The following is a 24,672-nucleotide window of genomic DNA, read 5'->3' as shown; positions in this document are numbered from 1 at the left end:
ACAGTGGAATTTGCTGCCAGGGAGTGTGACGGAGTCTCCTTCTTTGGAGGTCTTTAAGCAGAGGCTTGACAACCATATGTCAGGAGTGCTCTGATGGTGTTTCCTGCTTGGCAGGGGGTTGGACTCGATGGCCCTTGTGGTCTCTTCCAACTCTATGATTCTATGATTCTATGTGTGGTCTGACCAAGGCACAATAGAGTGGTACTATTACTTCCCTTGACGTGGACACTATACTTCTAGTATAGCCTAGAATAGCCTTAGCTTTTTTTGCTGCTTCATCACTGTCAAGGAACTGCCATCAGCTCAGAGGCGAGAGGTGGAAGAGCAGTTGTGTTACAGGGAGCCTCCGAAGATCTTGCGAAGCAGTTCTTCCTCTGGCGAGGAGGGAAGCCCCGCCTCCAGTGGGGAAGGGACGCAGGGATCAGAAGATGCTAGGGAGAGCCTCAACACGAGCCTCAGCAAAGGGGAGGGGAGGCAAGTCCCCCTTTGCCAGCGCCCACGTTGCGCAGTAGGTTTGCGTGCAGAGAGAGGAGGAGAAGAATGGGGGTCACTACTGTTATGCTGGGGAAGGTATAAGGAGCGCCCACTCCCAGATTCTGCTAGTGACTGAGCAGACATGGACTTGTGATGCTCTGCACTGTAAGATAGTTTGTACAGATAATAAAGCCTGGAAAAGACAGGTTGGAGTCTTGCCTGTTTGCTCTCGAGCAACCACACCATCACCTGACTCACGTTAAACTTGTGACCTTCTAAGATCCCTAGGTCCTTTTCACATGTACTACTGGCAAGCCAGGTGTATCTTCAGAGATACTTCCTGCTTTGTTAAACCAATTTCCAATGACATCTGAACTGGAAACTTATACTTGAAGCACTCTCTAGAAACTAGAATTGCAAACAATTTGTATCTCAACAAGGCAGTGTAATATATCTTTGTAATGTTTATCTCCATGATACTGTTTAAGCTAAGGTGCTGGAGTTATTTTTTTCTCCCCTCTTTTTCTTTACCTGGCTGGTTTTGAGCACCCAGGTAAAGAAGATTTTGATATTTAAGTCAAGATAAGTTAAACTACCAAAAAGGGGGAAAAAGGAATTGATTTAAATCTCTGACCTAAGCTTCCAACTTGCTAATTCATATATTTACGGAACAAGCATGCATATTAGTTCTTATAACAATTAAAATGTATCTGTTTGCAATTAAGCAGGGACCTTATGTTACCCAGGAGAATAATCTAAGACCAAAGGTCATAAAGACAGCATTCCCTTTGCACTGCAAAAATTATTTCTGCTTAAGGGAGCAATTGTGAGATTAAGGATTTGTGTTTGGATCTTTCTCTTGCATGTATAAAGACCTTAAGCAAGATAAATTACTGGAAGACTGTAAGGTTGCAATGCAGTGCAGAGTTAGGTGTGCCTAACACTCATTGAATTCAATTTGTTAGCTGCTGGTGGTTTTTCACATGTTGTGCATTTTGCATTACATTTTGCTCCCGAAGCTACAGTCTCTCAATGCGCTTACCCTGTAAAATTTAGAGACCCAACGACCTTCATTCCATCATGGTTTCTGTAGCATGCAGTCATTCAGACTTCTTTGCAGTCCTTGGTGACAAACGTAGCCAAGCAGAGAGGCATGCCTACCCAGAGGTACTCAGGTGACTGGCTAGTCGATTAAAATTAATGATCCAAATACTGCTTTAGCTTCTGGGATGAAAATTTTCGTAGACCAAATGGCCTGATGTTAACTCTTGTCTCTCCAAGTATTCTTGCATCAGTCTTGCATGACATCATCATTATTATTATTCCATTACATTGTGTTTTTACAGCTGCAGCACATTATTATTATTAATAATAATAATAATCTGCAGCAACCTGCAGACTTTGCATAGGTGCATGAACTCTGATTTCACCAGAGAAACCTAGCAATGTGCCAGGGAAACCTATTGAGAGGTGCAACTGAGTGCCTTTGCTTCAGAGCAGGCTAACAAAGCTATCCTTCAGGAAACGATGATAAGAATATGCCTTTGATGTCTTCTTGTGTGCCTGCACAGAGCATTTGCTTTTGGTTTCCCCTCTCTATCTCTCTTTCTCTTTCTCTCTCTAGGGTTCCTGCTGGAGCTGGTCAGCTGAGGAATTTGGCAGGAGGGTCTCCCACAGCCAAAGGCTCTCCAGGAGCCATCCACCCAGGAAGCCCAGCTCTTACAAACACCGCTGCTGTTGTCAGGCCAGCTGTTCCAATCACCGCTCCGCCCACTCAGCCCCAGCTGCCGACAGCCTCTCCGCAGATGAATAATTGCTCGAGGTATTCCTCTCAGCAGACAGGCATCCAGCCCCGCAGTTCTGTGCAAATGGGTACGTATAGGTCCTTCATGTGTCTGAACAATCCATATTCCCCAAATCTAGTATTCTGTCTCAGATGCACAAGCCCTTGGAAGCCTTTTGTCTCTGTAGGTTTCCTCTAAAAATATTCTGCTCTATTTGAAGCCCAGCATGCAATAAGGAAAGGTTTTTATGTGCCCTGTAGTGTTTAGGGTAGTATTTATTGATTGCTGGGAACTGAATTTTGTTTATCAGGTTGTCCACTTGCCACAGCTGAAATCAATTACGGTGCTTACAAATATTTACACAAATACCGTTTGGAGCATAAAACACTCTGCATGCTGAGAAGGTTAATGCTTCTAAATCCACTTGACAAGCAGTGCATGACTTAACATTTTAAAAACATTTTATTAGGCTCTGAAAGATGAAATGTCTTTATTATGCAAGGCAAACACGAGCGATAAATCTGAGGTCTTGGAATACAGCTACCTTTTATTGAAAATAAAATGTAAACAGAATACATGCATTCCGCAGTGTACCTTTTCCCAGATGGCTTTCTTGATTCAAATAATAATTACCTGCGTACAGATTCATTCTGCTTTTAACATTGACTATAATGCATAGTAAATTTAAAAAAACAGTTAATTATGTATCCCTGTGGCAATTCAGAGCCATCTCAGAAATACTTCCTGAGGCTGACAGATTGCTTTCTCATCCTGCAGAGCTATCTAATTTGTCCCGAGAATTTTTTTAATTCAAAAACAGCAACACTCAACACCTGGCAACGGTGCCAGAGTGTAGATTTGGGAGGTTAAATGACCGCCTCAATGCCAGGTTGAGCAGCTTGTACTATCTCTGAATTTTCAGGGAAATTAGTAGACTACAGAGATCTTGTTCTGAACAGAACGAATAAAAAAATTGATATAAGCTGTGCTATTTCTCAGAGAAGCAGAAGAGTGAGAAAATAACTTAATTCCTTAGAAAAGTAAGGACGAGGTGCCGCATCATATTTTGATGTTGCTCTTTGGTTCCCATCTTCTGTACCTGGGATGGTGCTCTCCAGACATTGCAGGCTACAATTCTCATTATCATTGACCTTTGGGAGTTGGAGTCCATAACATCTGAAGGGCACCATAGTGGCTTCCTGGTTATGCACAGTTACCGGCGCCCCATTGAACATAGTGGGGCTTGTTTCTGAGTAGCTACACAAACATATGATTGCACGGTTGAATGTTAGAAGCGGTATTGCTTGGGCAGTGTTTGAGCTTGAATGTAGGATTTGATGTTGAGTCCTCAACTGGGTATATAACCCCTTTATCCTTGGTACAGTGGTGCCTCGCAAGACGAAATTAATTCGTTCCGCAAGTCTCTTCGTCTTGCGGTTTTTTCGTCTTGCGATGCACGGTTTCCCATAGGAATGCATTGAAAATCAACTAATGCGTTCCTAGGGAAACCGCCTTCAGACCAGGTCCGGGGACAGTCTGTCCCCGGACCTCTTCTGAAGGCTGGGGGGGAGGGCTTTTCTTCCCACCCCCAGCATTTTAAAAAACCCTGGGACAGCGGAGGACTTCTCCGCTGTCCGGGGCGATCTTAAAATGCTAGCGGGCGGCATTTTTAAATCGCCCCGGACAGCAGAGGACTTCTCCGCTGTCCGGGGCGATTTAAAAGCCCCTGGGAAGGCAGGCAGGGGGGACAAAGACTTTCGCCCCCTGCCCGCCTTCAGAAGGTGTCCCCGCCCCCCCGCCCCACTTCGGAACAGCTTTCCGAAGTGGGGCGGCTGGGGCAGGTGTCCCCGCCCCCCCTCCCCACTTCGGAACAGCTTTCCAAAGTGGGGCGGCTGGGGCAGGTGTCCCCGCCCCCCCTCCCCACTTCGGAACAGCTTTCCAAAGTGGGGCGGCTGGGGCAGGTGTCCCCGCCCCCCCGCCCCACTTCGGAAAGCTGTTCCGAAGTGGGGCGGCTGGGGCAGGTGTCCCCGCCCCCCCGTCCCCCTTCGGAACAGCTTTCCGAAGTGGGGCGGCTGGGGCAGGTGTCCCCGCCCCCCCTCCCCACTTCGGAACAGCTTTCCGAAGTGGGGCGGCTGGGGCAGGTGTCCCCGCCCCCCCTTCGGAACAGCGTTTTAAAATGCTGGGGGTCGGGAGCGAAGCGCTGCCGACCCCCAGCATTTTAAAACCTTCCCGGGACACGGGGAGATTTTAAAATGCTGGGGGTCGGCAGCGAACGCTTTGCTCCCGACCCCCAGCATTTTAAAACCTCCCCGGGATACGGGGAGATTTTAAAATGCTGGGGGTCGGCAGCGAACACTTCGCTCCCGACCCCCAGCATTTTAAAATCTCCCCGGGACAGGGGGAGATTTTAAAATGCTGGGGGTCAGCAGCTAACGCTTCGCTCCCGACCCCCAGCATTTTAAAATCTCCCCGGGACAGAGACTTCTCTGCTGTCCCTTGGAGATTTTAAAATGCTGGGGGTCGGCAGCGAACACTTCGCTCCCACCCGCCAGCATTTTAAGATCGCCCGGGGCAGGCGGGGGGAAGGCAGGCGGGGGGGAGCAAAGACTTTTGCCCCCCGCCGGCCTTCAGAAGAGGTCCTCTTCTGAAGGCCGGCTGTGGGCGAAAGTCTTTGCTCCCGACCACCAGCATTTCCCTATGGGCTTTCGTCTTGCGATGCAAGCCCATAGGGAAATTCGTCTTGCGAAGCGCCTCCAAAACAGAAAACCCTTTCGTCTTGCGGGTTTTCCGTCTTGCGAGGCATTCGTCTTGCGGGGTACCACTGTATTCTGAGATAGCTTGTTACTCCCTTGCGATAAACAACTTGTTGTGGTTGATAGTTCTGTTTGTATGAAGGGTAAATACCGGGAGAAGAATCTTCAGTATGGTTTTTAAAACTACTCTCCAATACAGTGGCAGACTTTGGCCCCTCAAATTTCAGCAGTGCCCTGTGGGACTCTATAGATGCCCCCTTCTTGCATTGCTTTGTCGCACCCTGGTGCGATCAGAACTGGTCGCGCTACCCTAAAAGCCGCCTCTGCCCAATAATATCTATAATGGCAAAAATACAATGCTAGCTACCACAGCTCAGTAGTAGAGCAGCTGCTTTTCATGCAAAATGTCCCGAGTTCAATCCCTGGCATCTCCAGTTAAAAGGTTCAGATTATAGTATAGTACAATAATATAATAGCAAGTAATGGAAAGACTCAGAGACCTGTGGCTAATAAGTGCAGAAAATACACAGGTAGGTGGATGAATAATCTGACCTTAATAATTAGGTAGCTTCCTATGTTCAAATGCAAGTAAATCTGCATGATTTTAAATGTGATTTTTATTTATTTATTTATTTTTGCTTTTGTAGTAGGCAAGTCTAATGCCTACTAAAACTAATGCCAACCTGATCCTAAAAAGTATTTGTCTGGAATAAAATGTACTTCTGAGATGAGTCGGTGGCCTTGCAACAGTTTTTTAAAAAATACTATACGTACCACATTAGGAATTATTTTCAGTAAAATTTCTTCCAGTGCTTTAGTACATGTCAATCCACACACTGGACAGGTTTGGAATGTTGGCATGATCCAGACCACTTTACAACCTTTAAAAGTGACTACAGTCATACTTTGGACCCAAACACCTTCATACTCGGATGTTTTGGCTCCCAAACGCCACAAACCTGGAAGTGAGTGTTGCGAACGTTCTTTGGAACCCAAACATGCGGCGGGGCTTCCACGGCTTCTGATTGGCTGCAAGAGCTTCCTGCAGCCAATCAGAAGCTGTGCTTTGGTTTGCAAATGTTTTGGAAGTCGAACAGACTTCCAGAACGGATTTTGTTCAACTTCCAAGGTAGGACTGTACTATATAGCCCTTCCTATTTTTGACCGTGTTTAGTGCCAGTCAAGTTATTTCCTTACTGTTCCCTTCTCTCTTTTTCTTTCCAGTTGTTCACCCTTCTGTGCAGGCACAGGACCGGCCCACAGCTACAGTCTCACCACTAAGAACCCAGAACTCCCCATCCCGCCTCCCAAGCACTGTGGTCAGGCCACACTCTGTGGTTTCTCCGCAACACATCCACCACTCCCCTGTGCACATCATCCCCGGAGCACAGTGTGCCAGGCCCATGATTCCCCTTACGTCGGCGGCGGCAGCAATTACTCCTCCCAACGTCACTGCAGTCAACCTGAATGGAGAAGCAGGAAACGGGCCCATCAGTAGCCTGGCAACTTGCAGCCCAACCAACACAGCCTGCAAAGCAGAAGAGAGGAAAAACGAAAAGGTAACAGACAGCTCTGGGGTAGCAGGGAAGGTGCCCTTCTTAACAATTGTAAACACAGGGCCCACCGTATGATCCAGAATTGCTGGTGCTTATAGATATGATTGATAACCAGGATGGGACACCAGTCTAAGAGTAAGATGTCAGTGGCAGGGGTAAAGGTAAAGGGACCCCTGGCCAACTCTGGGGTTGCGGTGCTCCTCTTGCTTTATTGGCCAAGGGAGCCAGCGTACAGCTTCCGGGTCATGTGGCCAGCATGACTAAGCTGCTTCTGGCGAACCAGAGCAGCGCACGGAAATGCCGTTTACCTATTTATTTATCTACTTGCACTTTTGACATGCTTTCGAACTGCTAGATTGGCAGGAGCAGAGACTGAGCAACGGGAGCTCACCCCGTCGCGGGGATTCGAACCGCTGACCTTCTGATTGGCAAGCTCTAGGCTCTATGGTTTAACCCCCAGTGCCACCTGCGTCCCTCAGTGGCAGGGGAGTTATCATCAATTAAATCTATCCTCTTGTCCTTTGTCACTCTTGTCAAAATGGCACCTTTCCTTACACATAGGATTGTATTATCTTACTTCTGTTAACTTTCAGACTGTTTCTGGGTAATAAGCTTCCCTTGCCAGAATCTCTTTGTGGAGAAAATGGCAGCCCATCCAAAAGTCTTCTTGACCTTTTTTCAGTGGTTGAAAAGGGAGAGCCCTTCCAGTCTGCAAGGTCATGTGTGAATTAGTACAAGCAGTTCTTAATGCTAAGCACCTTTAGCCTAAAGCTGTTTGCACACTTGTTTCATTGATTCACTTTTGGAATGGCGATGGGTTAAGTGCCCAGCTGCGTGTGAGGTCCCCAGCTGCTGCACTTGGTTTTGTCTAAATCCTCCACATCTGAAACAGCACAGAAAGACACCAGAGAAGTGCCGCAGGTTCCATCACCATATGGCCAAGTTTGCAGGAAACTGCTTGCCTAGTTACATAGAAGATGTTATAAGTTCAGGCCTTGGGGCTTGGAGTCAGGGGCACAATACAACACTGACTTGTAAATGGCTGAGGCTGTTTTTTAACCTCACTGTAAACATCTCCTTCAGAAAATTGCCTTGCCATGCTTCAGTGAAACCAGGAAAGGGGATGGGATTAAATATGACTAGGTGCAATCTGTGACTGATACATTGTAGGTGCAGGTTTTTAGGATTCAGCCCTGGGAGCAATTGTTCCATGTCAACACATTTAGATGTGCTGCTAGTGCCAAGCTGCTTTAAACAGGCTCGGCCTGTTAAGCCCTTAACAAATGCAGAGTTTTGCTTTCATTCAGAATTTATGCATTGCTAATAATCCTCAAATATCAGTGATGAAGTCTTGCCCACTCGAAGCCAGTTGCAGAGCCAAATGATTACACTTTACCTAGAAGTATCCCACCTACTGCAGATCTTTTACAGGACGAGACCTAGCCTCTTCCCCTGATTTGTGGATCTTATTGGGGGAGGGGTGTTGAGTGTGCTGAAAGACATCTATTGCTTGGTGAGTTTCATAGTTGGTTGCTAAAGCTAAAGACTGTGCGCTTTTTTCTTATGTCTTGAACTTCTGTGGCCTTTCCATGCAACACACAACAGCAGCTCCTGGGCAAATTTGCCTGTGTTCAAATGAGATACTGAGAAAGTGGTGCCCTTGGTAACTGTACTTGAGAACAGAACACTTAAAGGAGAGCTGTTTTTCTCCAAGTGGCCCCCAAGCAAACTAGTTGCTGACCGGGATCCTTAATTTGCATCTGTAAGGCGTTAGATTGAGACTGAAAGGTAGAGGTATCCTGTGCTTTATTCTGGCACGGAATATGCATAAAACCTCTTTCTATCTGTCCCACCACTCCCCCTCTCAGTTTAATTAATGTGCAACACAGTTCAGATACATCACGCTGAATAGTTAAAGAGACACAGCAATGATATCCTGCTAAATTCCATGAGACCAATATATGTATATAATTCTGCCATGCGTTTCTAAAAATCTGTTTGTCTGTTCCATTTTTGGATTAGCTGTGATAGCATGATAGCCCAAAAGCCCTATAACAGAAGAAAGTTTCAATTTACCTTGGTTGTAGCAGAGTACATCCTAGGTACCTAACACACCAACATGCTGCTTGAAGCATCAGACTTTGCCTTAGAAAAGAAAAATAACTTTCTTCTTTTCCCTCGTTTTCAAAAGATCTTGACTATAATGTAGCCCTAGCCTGATTTTCTCCTGCCAACCTAGCAGTTTGAAAGCACGTCAAAGTGCAAGTAGATGAATAGGTACCGCTCTGGCGGGAAGGTAAATGGCGTTTCAGTGCGCTGCTCTGGTTCGCCAGAAGCGGCTTAGTCGTGCTGGCCACATGACCCGGAAGCTGTACACCGGCTCCCTCGGCCAATAAAGTGAGACGAGCGCTGCAACCCCAGAGTCGGCCACAACTGGACCTAATGGCCAAGGGTCCCTTTACCTTTACCTTTAAGCTATCCCTATATTTATTCTTTTCTGCCATTGTTTCCTCCAAATTCTCCCCAGTTTCTTCATGTCCCATTGCTCCCTCTTGAAACTTCTCATTTATTGTCAAATCTTTGATTTCAGGTAATGCTCTTCTTATCTAGCTCATGGGGTGAGAAACCTGTGGCCCTCCAGATGTTAATGGACTAACCCTCTATCCATCCAAATTACAGTCTGAAACATCTGGCAGGTGTCAAGTTGGGAAAGGCTCATAGGACGCACCTAGTGTTTTGGGGGGGAAATCAAGGGAAAATTTTTTATTTCCCCCCAGGTTTGCGCAGCCATCCCCAAGCTAGAAGAGGGAGACTGAGTGCTCCGTCTCCCTCTTCTGCCTTCAGGGACAGCTTGCCCCACTGTCCCCCGAGCTTGTGGGGCTGGCAGGGGGGAGAAGCAAACTTGCTTCTCCCCCCGCCAGGCTCCAGATCAGGTCGGGGAATAACGGGGTGGTGGCGCTCTGCTATCCCCCAAGCTGGCGGGGGGGGGGAGAAGCAAACTTGCTTGCTTCTCCCCCCCAGCCTCCAGATCAGGTCGGGGAATAACGGGGTGGCGGCGCTCCGCCACCCCGCTATCCCCCGAGATTGTGGGGCTGGCGGGGGGGAGAAGCAAGCCTGCTTCTCTCCCCCACCAGCCTCCAGATCAGGTCGGGGAATAGCGGGGTGGCGGTGCTCCGCCACCCTGCTATCCCCCGAGCTTGTGGGGCTGAGAAGCAAGCTTGCTTCTCCCCCCCGCCGGCCTCCAGATCAGGTCGGGGAATAGCGGGGTGGCGGCGCTGCGCCTCCCCGCTGTCCCCCGAGCTTTTGGGCTGCAGGCTGCTGCCCGCAAGACTTGCGAGCCCGCGGGACATCCCACTGGGCTTGCAAGACTTGCGGATAGCTTTCTGAAGCCTGGAGAGCGAGAGGGGTCGGTGCGCACCGACCCCTCTCGCTCTCCAGGCTTCAGCGAAAGCCTGCATTCGCCCCATAGGACGCACACACATTTCCCCTTCATTTTTGGAGGGGGGAAAGTGCATCCTATAGGGCGAAAAATACGGTAAAACTACTTACATGAATGGACTGATGTGGCCTCAGTCCCTTAATCTGATGAAGTAAATCACACTGGGTGGTTGTTCTTTCTGAAGAACCCCCTCATTTGGCTTCTGATGAGAATTTTGATTAAACTTCTCGAAAACATCCGGCACAGTGGCTCCTCCTAAAATTAAAGATAAGTTGTTGTTTCTGGGACCAGTTCGTTTATTTATCATCAGCCGCAGTGCATCTTTATTCCTTTTTGATGCCTGGAATGTATCCCAAACTATTTGAAAACCAACTATCTGAAACTATCATTTGTTCTATGTTAGCAGTGAAATCTGTCCAAAAAATTTAATGTAGAGCCAAATTACCATATGGCCTTAAAGCTGTATTGATCCATGTGAGGCTGAGGCTGCGTCTGGCTCTCAGTCACTCTTCTGATGCACGTTTTTCTGTCTCTCGGCCTGGGTCACAACTTCTGTAGTGACCCTCCTTGTTACTAACTAGGAGAAGCAAGTAAAGGGACCCCTGACCATTAGGGGTTGCGGCACTCTGGGGTTTCGGTGCTCATCTCGCTTTATTGGCTGAGGGAGCCAGCGTACAGCTTCCGGGTCATGTGGCCAGCATGACTAAGCCGCTTCTGGCGAACCAGAGCAGCGCACGGAAACGCCATTTACCTTCCCACCGGAGCGGTACCTATTTATCTACTTGCACTCTGAGGTGCTTTTGAACTGGTAGGTTGGCAGGAGCAGGGACAGAGCAACGGGAGCTCACCCCGTCACGGGGATTTGATCCGCCGACCTTGTGATCAGCAAGTCCTAGGCTCTGTGGTTTAAACCCACAGTGCCACCCACTGGGAGAAGTACAGGGGCTTATATTGTGTAAGCCCCTAAAAATGATCTGCAATGCATGTGACATGTTCAGTTGCTGAAGGGAAAATCTCCCTACTCCGGTGGATCATATTAAATACCAGTAATAATGCATCTTGCCTACTGTATGGAAAACAAGGTATGGATGACGAGCATGTTTTAAAAATTGAGAATGGGTGCACTGGTTGTTGTTGTTTTTCCCAGGATTCGGGGAGGGAGTTCAACTCTCACCACCCATACAATATTTATTCATTTGTATAGCTATAAAATAAAGTTATTGGGGAGGCAGGACATAAAGGCCTTGGGTGAAAAGCACAGGGTCTGGGTCAGTTCATATTGGGAGAGGTGGTCCTTAAGGTATTGAGTTCCTGAGCCATGTAGGGCTTTAACTTTTAGCCTGGTAGTCATAGGTAGGGATCAGGAGGGAATTCAGTTCAGTTTGCATTTACTTAATTCCATTTGAACTTACTTAATTTGCACTTCCCGAAGAAATCTGTGAACCAGAAAGCAGCCAGCCTTTAAAATGCACACTTCTCTGAATTTTGTAATGCAACTGTACTGTGAAGTAGTATACAAACATGCATTTTTACCAGGGTGAAATGTGAGCAAGAGACTACATATGTTGATGAAAATATTCAAAACTGCATTATTTTAGGGGGGAAATGCTGTATGTTAAATAAAGATGTCTATATTTGAAGAAATTCACACTAAAATTCTGGTGATGATTTTTTTAAAAAAGTAACAAACTGATGTGAAAAACTGAGAAATGGAAAGATACTTAAACATCCAGATTACTCATAGAGCAACCATGCAGACAATAGATGGATCCCTCCATTTCCCCTCCAACCCCCCGCTTACTTTCTGCAGAGGAACAGAAGTCGGTCCCCTCAGTTCTGCTCCACTTCTCCGGCCTACTAGATAGAAGACAATTACAGAGAGTGGGGGCAGGACTGCTAAAATGCGAGCATCCTTCAGTTCTATGATGGCTCTGGAGGAGGAAGCTTCCCCTCTGCTGAAGCAAACATGGAAACACGGGCTACTAGCTTATTTGCAAGCTGGTAAAAAACCAACCAACATGTGGTCTAGTCATTTTTCTGGACTTATTTACAAGGCTTCCAAAAAAACATACAGAAAATAAACTGCAGCCCTAGAGAGCATAAAAATCATGGGCAGTGCCTGCTGCCATACATTTAAATTTAGCTGTCCTATTCCAGTATGAAATGGAATGTTGTCAGCTATCTGAGTATTCCTTACTCAGTGTTCAAAGCTGTAACAGGGTTGTCTGTAGAAAGTTATTTGATAATAAGCAGTAGTATGCTCAACAAGTTTTGCATTGTTTTCATTCGCTAGAATGAAATCAGTGGAAACATACAATCTGATTAGACACTTGAACCTTTCTGCCAAAGCAAAATGTGAATTATTTTGAACTATTTCTTTCATCACAAAACATTTTTTTAAAGTCATCCAAATTGCTCACTCCATCAAGAGACTTCCGTGCTCATTGAGTAACCCATAGTCTGTGCATTAGAAGAACAAATCATTCTGAAGACACAGTTGACTAAGTGTTAACATCTGTATTTCAACTCTCTCTTGTCTAAGCTTGTTCAAAAAGAAGAGAAGTGCTTTTATCTCTACATAACTGCTAGGGAGGGAGGAATTTCTATTTCTGAAAATATTTGGCAACGGCCAACTCTTTTATGTAACGTGATTAGAGTATGTTCAAATTCCCACTCCCGTACAGCATCTTAAACAGAAAAGCACACCAATTGTGAATTGTAAGCATACTACAAAGGATGCGGGTGGCGCTGTGGGTTAAACTACAGAGCCTAGGGCTTGCCGATCAGAAGGTTGGCGGTTCGAATTCCCAGGACGGGGTGAGCTCCCGTTGCTCAGTCCCTGCTCCTGCCAACCTAGCAGTTTGAATGCACATCAGAGTGCAAGTAGATAAATAGGTACCGCTCCAGCGGGAAGGTAAACGGCGTTTCCGTGCGCTGCTCTGGTTTTCCAGAAGCGGCTTAATCAGGCTGGCCTCATGACCTGGAAGCCAGTAAAGCAAGATGAGCACCGCAACATGACCTAATGGTCAGGGGTCCCTTTACCTTTACCTTTAAGCATACTACAAGTACCTTCAGTAGTACACTGCAAACTTCCTATTGAGCTGTCAGTCAGTAAACATTGGTAAGGGTTAAAACAAAAATGAGTACATAGTATGCACAACCTTGAATTGTTTCAAGCTGGATAGCACATTGATTAAAATTCTTCCCTTTTTTTGGAACTAGTACTTTTAGGAAGTCACAATATGGATTTTAAATCCAGAAGATTTTAAAATAAGCATAACAAAACAGTATGCAGCTGCACTCACTGGCTCTTCTCATTTCTAATTTGTTCTAACTATAGAAATGCAACGCTGCCAAGTTTTGAATTGCAATGATAAAGGCTCAAGTAGAACTTACGTACTGCTAAAGTTCGATTTCCTTTCCGAACACATAGGATGTTGTCTCCAGCACACATGATCCACAGCCTCCCCCATTCCATCTCGGCTCTGAAATGATCATGTGGTCTGTCAGAAGCCTGGCAGGTGTCTGGAAAATCCTCTCTCTTTCTTATATTTGCTCTTTGGTTCCCAAGGATACTTCCAGAGAGTTGTTGACCAATGCTTCTCATGCAGGCAAGTTCCTCATTTCCTCATTGACTCCAGATTTACAGTTTCTGGGGGAAATCTGATAAGTAAAAGAAAACCTGTTAGCAATATCAAGCTATGTTTGATTGCACCCCACTATACAAAAATAAAATAAAATCTGATTATGTTCTTCCGGATCAGCCTTTGTTGAAAAGACTGCCAAGGCTTCCTGAAAGTACATTTTTTTTAAAAAAAATGGAGAAGTGAACATTGTATGAAGCCTTAAATCAGGGATAGATAACAGTGTGCCCTCTAGACTACAAATCCTACCTTCCTCAGGCAGCAAGGGCAATGATCAAGTGTTATGGGACTTGTAGTCTGCAATATGTGGACTTGGCTGCCCCTGGTCAAACTTTAGGGAACAAATTGTCCTGTATGAACTTCCCTGATCTGCGTGGGAAGCTGTTCTCTGCATCCCACCTTCCCCTCCAGTTAGGGCACAGAGCCAGGCTTTCTTTTTGGTGTCACTCACACTGAGGAATGCACTTCCTCGGGGGAAAGTTCCTGGTTCCCTCCCTGATGGTTTTCTTCAGGGTATTTGCTACGGGCTGATTTTGCTTGGATTTAACATGGGGAAACCCAGCCAGATAGGTGGGATATAAATCATAAAATTATTATTGTTGTTGTTGTTGTTGTTGTTATTTGTTTGATCTGTTTTTGCACTGCGTTTTAGTAATGATTGTTTTAAGTCAGCTTTCAATATTGTATGCTGTTGTGGGTGCAATCTATCGCACTGAAGATAGATGATAGATAGATAGATAGATAGATAGATAGATAGATAGATAGATAGATGGATGGATGGATGGATGGATGGATGGATGGATGGATAGATAGATAGATAGATAGACGGACAGACAGGGAAAGTCATGTTTGGTGCGTTAAGCAAGAAGTGTGTGGGTTGGTGTAAGTTGCCTGCAGGACAGGGCTGAAAGTTGGACCGTCTCCAACATTGGGGAGTGGGGGGAAAGTGCCGGTACTGCATACCTCTGATTACTGCCAGACATATTTTCTGGTCTGCACTACATTGGGTGTACCTTAGCCTATGGTGCAGACAAGGCAGGTCCAAGAACTGGCAGAAGTTGAGGGCTGGTTGGGTACGCACTGAAGGTTCATTCAAACTCCTTCGAGGGTGCATTTTTATAGGGAACAAGATGAAAACTTTGCCAAAGTGGGGCAGAGAGAAGCCCACTAGATAAGAATAAGGAACCACCACATGCAGTCCCTCCAGGCCTCTATAACTGATCCTTAAGAGTCCCTCCAGGCCAACATCCATCACCTTCCTTGTTTTGTACCTTATTTTTGCCAAGCTGGAATCAGTCCTTGAACTCTAATAATGCTTCAACAATCCATATAGTTTGAAACACTTGACCTTAACGCCAATACTCTCATTTGGGTTGTGCATAGAGTTGTCTCTTTCGTTCCATAGTCATGGAGGTATCTGATAATAAAACACTTATCTTAGAGTATCTAGCTTGCATCTTCCCCACCCTTTCCTTACTCTGCATTAGAGCATAAGGACAGAAAGCTGGCACTCAGCTAATGAATATTTCTCAGGCTGGCAATTAACCCAGCCAAACGCATTAACCCCAGCTGTCAAAGCATAGTTTGCTTCAGATTCTATTCTATAACAAAGCAGATTTCTCCCCTTTGTTGGTTTCAGCTCTTTTAGAAACGCAATATGGCGTCGTTCAAAAAAGGACTTCTCTTAAACATTTACGTTGTTCAGCGGTGTTTTTTAAATACTGGGCATCCACACGCCACTTTGAATCAACTGCCAAGCAACTCTCAGAAAGTAAATGTTCAGAAGGTTCCTCCTAAGTGATCACACTGAAATTTTCCCAGTTTCCACCCAAAGTAGTCCAGCACGTTCAAAAAACAAAGCTTAAAAAGTGTGAAGCAAAAAAATTTGGGGGGTGAGTTTGCTGTTATTTAAGGCCAGTTGGCATGTTACACAATTCCTACATAGAAAGCACTTCTAGGTCGGAAGAAGCATGTGATCTGAATATAGATCATTCTGTGTAACAATTACGTACACACATCTATTTCACTGCGTGTACATTTGGACCACATTCTGTGTGGACACGCTTAAATCGATGTGAGCCGGTCTGGTACAGTGGTTATAGAGTGTTGGGTTCAAATCCCCACTTAGCCACAAAGCTCATTGTTTGGGCTAGTCACTGTCTCTTAGCCTAACCCTCACAGGGTCATTGTGATGATGTATGCCACTTTAAGCCCCTTGCAGGAAAGATGAGATATCACTGCAACAGTAACTAGGGACTAAGCCTATTGATTTCAGTGAACTTAAATTACGTTGTGGCCGTTGTACACATGAGCCAAAAGCTGTGCTCTCTTGCTGCTGCTTCCTAGCACACGTATCAAAACAGATGTATATATGCAATGATCACATTAGCTTTTTCAAAGGTGAATGCAACTTCATTTTACAACTTAGCCAAACATTCTCCAAAATGTTTTCAAATATCTAATCAAAGAACTGGATACTTACCAGTAGATACTGCATCAACATCAACATCAGTGCAGAAATGTAGTCTAGATTAGTGATGAACATAGATCACAGACTTGCCTCCTGGGTTAGAGCAAGGAGTGCTGGTCCCTGAAATTATGTACAACATGTTTTAATTATTTTATCAAGCCTGTTGGCCTTGCTTGTAAGACAAACATCATTTTTCTCTCTTTAATTTATGATTACATCTATAGTTAACTTTTCCTCCAGGAGACTCAAGGTGGCCTACAGGGTTCCCCACTTTCCATTTTATCCTCATAACAACTCTGCAACTACCACAAAGAAGACCCTGTCCCAAGCCACCACGTAATGCGTCTCCTTCTGCAGATTATAGGGCCTGTGCAGACAGAGAGAGGAGCTCCCATCAAGCATTTAGGCCCCAGGCCATTTGCCACACTACTCAGCACCTTGATATCAAAATGAGAGCCCCATAATAATAATAATTGATTTCTTATACCCCACCCATCTGATTGGATTGCCTCATCCACTCTGGGCGGCTTCCAACACAAATACAGCATCAAACATTAAAAGCTTCCCCAAACATGAGCTGCCCTCAGATGTCTACAAAAAATTATATAGCTGTTTAACTCTTTGACATCTGCCGGGAGGGCGTTCCGCAGGGCAACCGCCGAAAATGCCTTCTGTCTGGTTCCCTGTAATTTCACTTCTCACAGTGAGGGAACTGCCAGAAGGCCCTTGGAGCTGGAATTCAGTGCCTGGGCTAAACAATGGGATCAGAGACGCTCCTTCAGGTACACAGGGCCAAAGGCTTTAAAGGTCAACACCAACACTTGGAATTGTGCTCAGAAATATACTGGGAGCCAATGTAGATCTTTTAGGACCAATGTTATGTGGTCCTGGCAGCCACTCCCAGTCACCAGTTTAGCAGCTGTGTTCTGGGTTTATTATAGTTTCCAAGTCACATTCAAAGGTAGTCATGTTGTTGTATTCCTGTCAAGAAACAGGGACTGGGCTGGAGAAGGCCTCAGTTTCCCAAATGAATCAGAGCTCTATGAGAAAAGACAAATTTGGAGAGGCAGATCTTGCCTTGTGCTAATCCCTTCTCACCCTCCTTTATTCTCCCTCACTGAAGAAGACAGCTAGCAGATCTGGCAAGATGCATTAATTCAAAAACTGTAAGTAGAAATTGTGGTAGAGCTCACAGTTCTCTGTTTACTCCTGATTATATTCACACATTGCACTGAAAAGCAATGTGACAAATGGGCTTGAAAAGATGTATATATTCATCTGAGAGCCAGGATTGGCTGAAGCATCCTCTCAAGTGGACAGAGCCCACTTTTGTTGTGCAACTGTTGTGCAAATATTTCTGTTACATACTGGTTTGAAAAATGGTGGCAGTAGTGACAAATTGTCTGGCTTTTCAGTGATCTTCGAGCAGTTAGCTTGCTTATAAATCTCTCTGGAGTAACTCAGAAAACCTTGTTTCATTTACTTTTTCAGCAAAGCCAGACATACTTCATGCTCACTATAATATAGTTGAGGGTGATAGTTAAAGGGAATTTTGGTGCTGACTACCCAAGAAGAGTGTAGCCTGAAGCTTTGTGAGAGTTGGTTATGTGAGGAGCTTGAGGGGGAGAAAATGCTTGCTGCTATTGCATTAGCCAAGCGAGTTTTTTAAAAAAATAAATGAAGACCATCTACAAAAATCTAGATCTCAGGTGTTTCTTTTTTTCTTTAGAATTACACATATCAAGTTTCTGTCACTTAAGGAGACGAAAGAATGTAAAGCTGCGTGGGTTTATCTGTTTTGTTTTTAAAAAAGAAAATCTGCCTCTGGTAAAAGCCAGGAAGTTGAGCTAATGTAAGTGTAAAATTAAAGTATTATCAAGCTGCAAGCTGCATTTCGTCATTGAATATTTCATTAGATTTCCAGAATATTCAGCACATTAGCAAAAAATTTCCTTTCTGTGTGTGTGGGTGTTTAAATCCCAGCGGCTTCTTTTTCTCCATAAAGAAAATGTGAGAACTTGAGAATACTAGTCAATATTCTAATTCAGTGTTCATTTCATACAAGTGAGCTAGAAAACCTTATTTATTGAAGCAGGGTTGTAGCTCACTTGTGATAGCCTTTTCCTGCCTCCTTAAAACACATTCTTTCTTTTCCTGTTTCCTCGACTGCCTTTTAAAGTTTCATTAGTTTCTCAAGAAATTTCAAGACACCTCAGAATGTCTTCAGCGTTGAATACATCATACCCAGCCTTTAAAAACGGCAGCAGTGTTTCACACAGACTTCCTAATTAATGTAAAAATTGATTACATGGTTGCGCGAACTCTTTTGAAAACACGTCCTTGTGCCTGCTTGAAAACCGTGCGTGGGATGAAAGCTATCCATAGGGGTGTGTTCTTAAAAGGCTGGAAGCCTTATCACACTAAATTGATCTGCATCATCTTTCTGTTTAAAAAATCTCTTTCAACATCTTCACAACTCCTGCAATGCCTTTTTTTTTTAACTGCAAATGTTCTAATGGCATTTAGAAAGTGGGGGTACATGGGCCACACCATTTTCTCAAGATGGCGTCGCAAAATCATTTATGAAAGGGGGAAATGCTCCCTTGTTATTCTTCTATAGCATGGTTAGGCAAACTAAGGCCTGGGGGCCAGATCCGGCCCAATTGCCTTCTAAATCCAGCCCACAGACGGTCCGGGAATCAGCGTGTTTTTACAAGAGTAGAATGTGTCCTTTTATTTAAACTGCATCTCTGGGTTATTTGTGGGGCCTGCCTGGTGTTTTTACATGAGTAGAATGTGTGCTTTTATTTAAAATGCATCTCTGGGTTATTTCTGGGGCATAGGAATTTGTTCATTCATTTCCCCCCCAAAAAATATAGTCCGACCCCCCGCAAGGTCTGAGGGACAATGGACTGGCCCCCTGCTGACCCTTGTTCCATAGTAAGCATTCATTGAGAACATGCCCTAGAGGTGATCATAATTGAAAGAGTAGGTTCTTTATCCTTGTTCCTAATATAAACTTGGGTCACTTCCAGGCAACCTGTTTAATGGGCATTCATCCTGACTTGCTTGCGGAGAGATTACATAGCATCGAACATTTCATGAGCATTGATTCTGATTTGTCTGTGCGGTTATTAGAGAGTGCTAAATCAAGCCAATGTTATCCCACAGTTTCTAGTGCATTTCCCCCCATCACCAAAAGTCCAATACTTTGGTTCAACGGATTTGTTTCACAAGAGCTCCAAATTATCTTACACTGCACAGCCTGAATTTGCAAGGTTCTGCATTTATCCCGCCCAAAATAGCAATCTGGAAGCGCTCCATGGCATGTGGGAGCATATTTGTAAGGATATTTTGACCCCTGGAGAAGTTCACAATCACTGAGTGGTAAGAGCTTGTAGATATGGTGGTCCCCTGACTGTTCAAAACATGGTACTTCAGATTCTAGCTGGGAACTGTGGATCAGCTTGCACACCTATTGCAACATTTCCAGAACACTTCAGCAAAGCCAGGTGCTTTCTTGGCCTCGATTAATGGTGTTTGTCCTGGGAGAGGGGATATTTTGTCAGCAGCCAGCAGCACGTCATTGCATCATTGCAGATTAGGCTCTAAGGGACCCCATAATTTTTAGGGGTGGAGCTGAAGTGCCATGCTCAGCAGCAGATGCTATGCTTGCAAAATATCCCAGGTTCAATTACTCATCTCTGGAACTCTGGAGAGCAGCTGCCGGTTAATGCAGACCAGTGTTCATCAACATGCAGTCCCCAGATGCTGTGGGACTACAACTCCCATTATCTACAGCCAGCTTAGGCAATTGTCAGGGATGATGGGTGTTGTAGTACAACAGTGTCTGTAGTCCCAAGGCTGAAGAACACTGATGCAGACAACGCTATGCTAAATGGTCTCCTATGTTTCTTCCCATCACTTCTCTTCCTCTGTCCCCAGAATTGTCCTTACCTGCCCCACCTCTCTCTCTCTTTCACCTTTCTTTCCCCTTTTTGGGGTTGATTTAAATGGTAATCTGAATTAGGATGGGAGGAATGGGCATTACCTGTATGTACTAATAAGATACCTTAGTTTTCCTTCACTTATGCCTGTAAAATTTGCTTTAAAACCTCAACCTGATTAATGAAAGAATAAAGCTCAGCTCTGTGTTACCGTTTTCCTGTCATCATCCAAGTGCATGGATTTAGACATGCACATCAAAAAATGGTATTACAAGCATTGTACAAAACAGGAACTTTCTTCAGCAGTATTCTTTTTCCAAACACTGTTGTGCACCGAACCCCAAGGGAGCAATTTACCATTTAGCCCCAAAAAAACTCTGTTTGGTTACGTGGCAGCTGCTTTTGTCGGAGTATTAAGATGCTGCTGTATTTCCCCCTCCTCCCCAGCGAAAGTTTCATTCATTTATCTATTTATATCATTAACCCACTCAGTGCCTAACGACTTTGCACATGCAGCAACATCCCGCTTGCAGAAATATTGATCCTACAGAAAAGCTTTAGTTGCAAAACCGCAAGTGGCAGCTGGTGCCACTGGTTCTAATGATGGCAATTGAAAGAAAGCCCAGTCAGAGACTGAATGGCTGCCCCGACTGAAAGGTTTGGGAAAGTAGCAGCAGATGGGATAGGGCAGAGGTGTCCTAAAGGACTTCATATGCTTGATTTGAAGATAAAACAGAGGGGAGTGGAATATGCACACCCTGAACTCTTGGAGGAAGGGCGAGAAGACATGAAATAAACATCTGTGCAAAGTTCAGGCTAGCTGCAGCTTAGAGAATCTGACGAGAGAGCATTATGCCTTATAAGAACATGGCTATGTGCACAACATACATTAAAGAACATGACATCCTCCAAAGAATCTTGCGAACTGCAGGTCATTCCTCAGAGAGCATCAAGTATGGCACCTTTAACAAACCACAGTTCCCAGAACTCTTTGGTGAAAGTCACGTTCTTTAAATGTAAGCCATGTGTGCAGCCCATGTTGATTTCTTGTCCTGATAACACAAAGGTCTCCAACACTGGGATTTAATCAAATCAGCCAAAAGGAAGGAAGCAATTTATTGTCATACTGAAGTCCTCGAGAATTTATTTGCCAGCGTGAAATGACAAAACACTGCTCTGTTTCCTCCAGGAGTAGAATCAAATAACACTGCCTTTTCAAATTCCAGCTGTTTAGAGGCTGACTTTTCCCTTTCGGGATGAGTCAATCATGTTTGTCACAATAGAAGTTCAATATAACTTCCACTGTGCCTCACCTTTTACAACACAAAACTTCTCTTAGTAAAGATAAGTTGTAAACAACGCTCACTTCCCAGTGCGTACAAAATGGCTGGCATTCATCTAAAAAGCTGTAATTGAAACATCTCACTTGTAATCTTCTGTTTGATTCCTATGCAGAAAGAAAAGAAAAGTGGTCTGCTGAAGCTTCTGGCAGGAGCATCCACAAAAAAGAAATCCCGCTCTCCTCCGTCAATGTCCCCAACACATGACCCTCTGGCAGTGATGGAAGGGATGCTGCAGGGGGCTATGGGACCTGAACTATCCTCTCTCTCTAGCCACGGGAGGGCAGGCTCATGCCCAATTGAAAGTGAAATGCAAGGAGCAATGGAGATGGAGCCTCTGCACAGAAAGACAGGCTCTTTGGATTTGAATTTTCCTATTCCTTCTCCCATAAGGCAGCTTCCGCCTTCAATGGCAGCCATCCGTCCAGAACCTAAGCCATTGTCTCGAGAAAGGTATGTCATCCAATTAAGTGTGTTTACTTGTAATTTGGGTTAGCTGCCATCCTAGGCAGAGTATTTTGTACAGAAACATTTTCATTTTATTGCAAGGTTCCTATTTTATTGCAACAGCATCCCTGAGTTGGCCGTCCAGCCTCTGATTAAAAACACCTAATGGAATCCACTCCCCATTGAGGGCTACCTGGCACCAACTTCATCATTGTTTTGGGGCCAGGCAAAGATATTTTTTGTTTTCCAGCACATTTGAGGAGCACCAATGACTGGATTTCTCCCCCACTTTGATTATGTTCTCATATATAAAATAAAAATGGAATAATGTCGTCATGCTGCAGTTCACATGACTGCTGACAGGTGGCGTTTCAAACTGCAGCATGACAGCAAACTGGGCTGTCGGAGCTGCTAGACTCTTGCAGCAGCAGCATTGGAGGCCAGAGAGGATGGAGATGGAAAGGCAGGCAGGCAACCCCGGCCAGCAAGTTTGTGAGTGGGCATACCAGACAACTGAGCATCCTAAGCAAGCAAGTTGACAGCCCAGGCAAACTCTAGAGGTTCTAAGGAGAGAGGGGAAGGTTGGTTTTGGTGAGATCAGGAGGAGGGGTGACTTTGGTGAGGGATGGGTTGGGTGCAGGCAGAGTGAGCAAGGGAAGAGAACAGGGGCACAGCCCCTTGTTTTTAATATGTTTGTATATTTTTATTAGGGGCATGGGTGGCGCTGTGGTCTAAACCACAGAGCCTAGGGTTTGCCGATCAGAAGGTCGACGGTTCAAATCCCCGCAACGGGGTGAGCTCCCATTGCTCGGTCCCTGCTCCTGCCAACCTAGCAGTTCGAAAGCACGTCAAAGTGCAAGTAGATAAATAGGTACCGCTCTGGCGGGAAGGTAAATGGTGTTGCTGTGCGCTGCTCTGGTTCTCCAGAAGCGGCTTAGTCATGCTGGCGGAAGCTGTACGCCGGCTCCCTTGGCCAATAAAGCGAGATGAGCACTGCAGCCCCAGAGTCCACCACGACTGGACCATTAGGTCAAGGGTCCCTTTACCTTTACCTATATTTTTATTGCATCGCTGTATTTTATACTTGTACACCACACTGGGACATTCCATTACGGGAAGCAATTAATAAATTCAATAACTTCATTAACTCCCTGCCTGCTGTGATTCCAATCAGCCACTCCCCACTCCCAGGGCTGCTATTAGCATTTTAAAAAAGCAATCACATTACAGTGGTGCCCCGCAAGATGAATGCCTCGCAAGACGGAAAACTCGCTAGACGAAAGAGTTTTCCGTTTTTGGAGGTGCTTCGCAAAACGAATCTCCTATGGGCTTGCTTCGCAAGACGAAAATGTCTTGCGAGTTCCTTCGGGGGTTTTTTCCTCCCCCCCCCTTTTTCTAAGCTGCTAAGCCACTTATCAGCTGATCCAATAAGCTGATAAGCCGCTAATAGCACTAATCCTCTAATCCATCAATGGGCTTGCTTCGCAAGACAAAAAAACCGCTAGACGAAGAGAATCACAGAACGGATTCTTTTCGTCTTGCGAGGCACCACTGTATTAAGTGCAAAGACTCCGTTTTTAACCCCCAGAGATCATGAAAAAAACCCCACCCTATAGCAGACTTCTGAATAACCAAGCATATGTGGGAAATAAGAATTGTTTCCATATTACAAAAAAAAAATGGTTCTCTGTGTGTGTCATAATTCACATCAGAATGTCTGGCACGAGGGCTAGCAGATTTAGTAGCAAGACTGCTTTATTTGGCTACTGGTAGGACAAGTCGATAGGAACATTCCCAGACTTGAAAGCATTGAAGCCTGCTCCATGACGCCAACCGTTGTATTTCCACCAAAACCCAGAAAAATTTAGCCTTACTATTAATTTACATTTTTTTCTTCTAACCAGGCATGATAAAAATCCTGCTACGTTCTTAGCCCCAAGAATGGGAGTTAAGCAAGGGCAGGATTGTGAAGCTGTGGAATGGAAAATGCACAGAGCCAGGCGGCCAGCCTGTGTTCTCATTGTTTGCACAATAAGCTGCAAGTGGAGTTATACAGATGGGCCTCTTAAAACATTACAGATAGTGCTAATTGCACTTTGTAGTAGCTGAGAATTCAGATCCTGATTTTCAGGCCTTTTGATTCCCAGAGTCTTAAATCCGAGAATAACCTCTAATTGAAATAAGCTTAATTATACTCAGCGGGCAAGGTTTTCTAATTGATTTATGAATTAACTTCCATATCACTGGTTTATCTGCACCCCTTAACTGATCATATGGTTCTTTATGCCTATAAATGAGGAATATTAATTACCTTTGCACACTAGGAAGGATAATGCCTAGCCCTGGATCATTTGAGCAGCTACATTAAACACTGGTCTGGAAGTTCATTCCACATCCATATGTGCTCATTAAGTCACCCAAGTGCTCAGTCGTACAATTTTTAAAAAATAAAATAAAATACATGTGTGAAGCTGCATTTCACATCTGGCAACACAGTGACTTTTTCATCTCCACACTCATCATGTTTGCGTGTTTGTATTTTACTGTTTACATAATTTGTTCAGTTCTATAGATGAAGTAAAGTGCATGGGTGGGTTCAGATGAACAGATTCATATTTTATGCAGCAATTGTGGCTTGACACCCACAAATATATAAAATACGGGAGAGTTAAGCAACTCTAATAACACATAGCAGGCACAGCTTCAGTAAATGTGAACCCCCAAAATTGGAGTCCCCTCCAAACTAATGCTAATTTTTTTTACTTATTTTGTATCCTAAGCCCCACATTTTGTACTCCTCCATCTGAGTACCCCCCAC

General features: G+C 44.8%; 1 protein-coding gene and 2 long non-coding RNA genes across 8 annotated transcripts in view; 1 reads left to right on the top strand and 2 right to left on the bottom strand.

Annotated features, from left to right (window-relative positions):
- The window catches only part of SH3RF3 (SH3 domain containing ring finger 3), a 210,885-nt gene that overhangs the window by 177,013 nt on the left and 9,200 nt on the right, over positions 1–24,672 (top strand). For both annotated transcript variants that reach the window (XM_083501456.1, XM_083501455.1), the window contains 3 exons: positions 2,099–2,346; positions 6,236–6,570; positions 21,523–21,860. In XM_083501456.1, the coding sequence (XP_083357582.1) occupies positions 2,099–2,346; positions 6,236–6,570; positions 21,523–21,860 (921 nt within the window). The remainder of the gene's footprint in view (positions 1–2,098; positions 2,347–6,235; positions 6,571–21,522; positions 21,861–24,672) is intronic.
- Positions 2,732–6,229, bottom strand: LOC310706211. Its single transcript, XR_014525756.1, has 2 exons — positions 5,078–6,229; positions 2,732–3,632 (listed from the first exon to the last, which is right to left on the bottom strand). It is a non-coding gene; the product is annotated as an uncharacterized lncRNA (long non-coding RNA).
- Positions 6,408–24,672, bottom strand: part of LOC310706209 — a 46,641-nt gene continuing 28,376 nt past the window's right edge. For 2 of the 5 annotated variants that reach the window (XR_014525750.1, XR_014525751.1), the window contains exons 2-5: positions 16,133–16,240; positions 13,407–13,669; positions 10,117–10,261; positions 6,408–6,539 (exon numbers count right to left, since the gene is read on the bottom strand). This is a non-coding gene — a long non-coding RNA (uncharacterized lncRNA). Of the gene's footprint in view, positions 6,540–10,116; positions 10,262–13,402; positions 13,670–16,132; positions 20,762–24,672 lie in introns of those variants that run through there. The other 3 variants (XR_014525752.1, XR_014525753.1, XR_014525754.1) reach the window with 3 other exon arrangements.

Source organism: Podarcis liolepis (assembly GCF_965112155.1).
Source record: "Podarcis liolepis genome assembly, chromosome: 4".
Classification (NCBI taxonomy): domain Eukaryota; kingdom Metazoa; phylum Chordata; class Lepidosauria; order Squamata; family Lacertidae; genus Podarcis; species Podarcis liolepis.
This window is presented reverse-complemented; position numbering and strand designations above follow the sequence as displayed.